The following is a 1,492-nucleotide window of genomic DNA, read 5'->3' as shown; positions in this document are numbered from 1 at the left end:
AAATAAGAATTCTTGACTTTGAGGAAGACTGGCCATTATTTTTGGTTGTACCGATAATCGAGAACTAGCTATCATTAAAGAGGAGAGCAAATGGAATTTAAGAGGTGTCGAAACCAAATTTTGAGTGTTCATTTTATATAATGAAGCATTTCATATGCATCTTTTATCTGTTAGAAAAATTGTTTTGAAATCTTCTAGACTTGCGGATGCTGCCATGCATTAGCAAATGCTTTTCAATTTTTAACCATTTTTGTAGTCATCGCACCTTTTAAGTAGGATCGTATTTCAAAAGAGCTGGTACTACTAAGTCAGTCCTACTCTTTCACATCAACGCATGACCTTATGCCTCGAAACTTACGACTTCCTAGGGCATACTTTTTTCCTTGAGATGATAGACAAATTCGCCTTTACCACCTCTATTTTATTTTAGTGATGGTTCCGTGAATTATTCAAAAACATTTTTTACAACTGCGACAGGTAGACTGATAAGAGCTAAGTGGCAAGTATTGCATTTATGTATTAAATAGTTAGCATAATTATTACACAAGTTAGACGAAATGTTTAACTTGCCACCTACGCAGAGTACTGGCAGAATTTATCAGCAGGGAATAAATATTTGACAAGCCCTTTCTATCTCTATGTCTCACAAGACAGTCTGCTCAAGAAAGTCTCTTTCCACTTTCTAACCAATCATCAAAAGCCCTCTAGCACAACCACCAAGCACAGGAGACAAAAAATACAAACACGCACTCTCTTTCTGCCTGACCACTTTGAGGGCAAAAAAGAGAGGGATACCACGCCGAACACATGCGGAGCTTCTGTTTCCCCGCTGCTCCTTTTCCCAGCTCGCCGCCACGGTCGCTGCAGCTCCCTTCTTCTGCTGTTGGTTTTTGAGAACCTTCACATGATACTGAGTGGACGCTGCAATGCACGCACAAGGCATGAGGAGACGCGTACACGCGTTGTGTTCACCACACATGGCACGTGTGCACACGAGTGCGTACGTGCATGCCACGCATGGCAGATAGAGAAAAAAGGCTTCGGTATCATGACAGCCGCGCTTTGAGGCCTGTTCGAGGAGGAAGGGAGAGTAGGGGGTTGGGTGTAGGGGAGGGCGCGACCGATAACCGCAGATTGAGCATGCAGGCAGGCGGGCGGGCAAGTTTTATGGGACTAATTAATCGTGTGTGTGTGTGTGCAGCTTTGAGTGAGTTGGTGGGTGAGTTAGTGAGTCCGCTAGGGGCTAAGGGAGATTATCCGTCCATTTAGCTGCCGAAATCATAACAAATGATGCTCAACTCTTTCTACTCTCTTGCTATAACTGCCTCTTTCTCCCACTCTTAAATTGCCTGCTTATTTCCGCAAAAAAGGGATGGAGAGTAAAAGTAAGTTGATCTCTAAATTTAGCCTTTTGTAAACAAGATATGCACAATTACAATAACTGATGAGCCAACATAACAATTTTACTTTTTATTTGTATAAAGATAACTTC

General features: G+C 42.2%; 1 protein-coding gene across 1 annotated transcript in view; it reads left to right on the top strand. All coding sequences in view use genetic code 11, as the record gives it.

Annotated features, from left to right (window-relative positions):
- Positions 1-1,492, top strand: part of EGR_03719 (hypothetical protein) — a gene marked incomplete at both ends in the record, with an annotated part of 10,376 nt that overhangs the window by 6,272 nt on the left and 2,612 nt on the right. The window contains one exon of the mRNA XM_024492968.1: positions 199-272. Coding sequence (XP_024352625.1) covers positions 199-272 — 74 coding nt within the window. The remainder of the gene's footprint in view (positions 1-198; positions 273-1,492) is intronic.

The sequence above is a fragment of the Echinococcus granulosus genome, assembly GCF_000524195.1.
Source record: "Echinococcus granulosus chromosome Unknown EG_S00020, whole genome shotgun sequence".
NCBI classification, from domain to species: Eukaryota; Metazoa; Platyhelminthes; class Cestoda; order Cyclophyllidea; family Taeniidae; genus Echinococcus; species Echinococcus granulosus.
The sequence above is the reverse complement of the archived record's forward strand: the minus strand, read 5'-3'. Positions and strand labels throughout refer to the sequence as shown.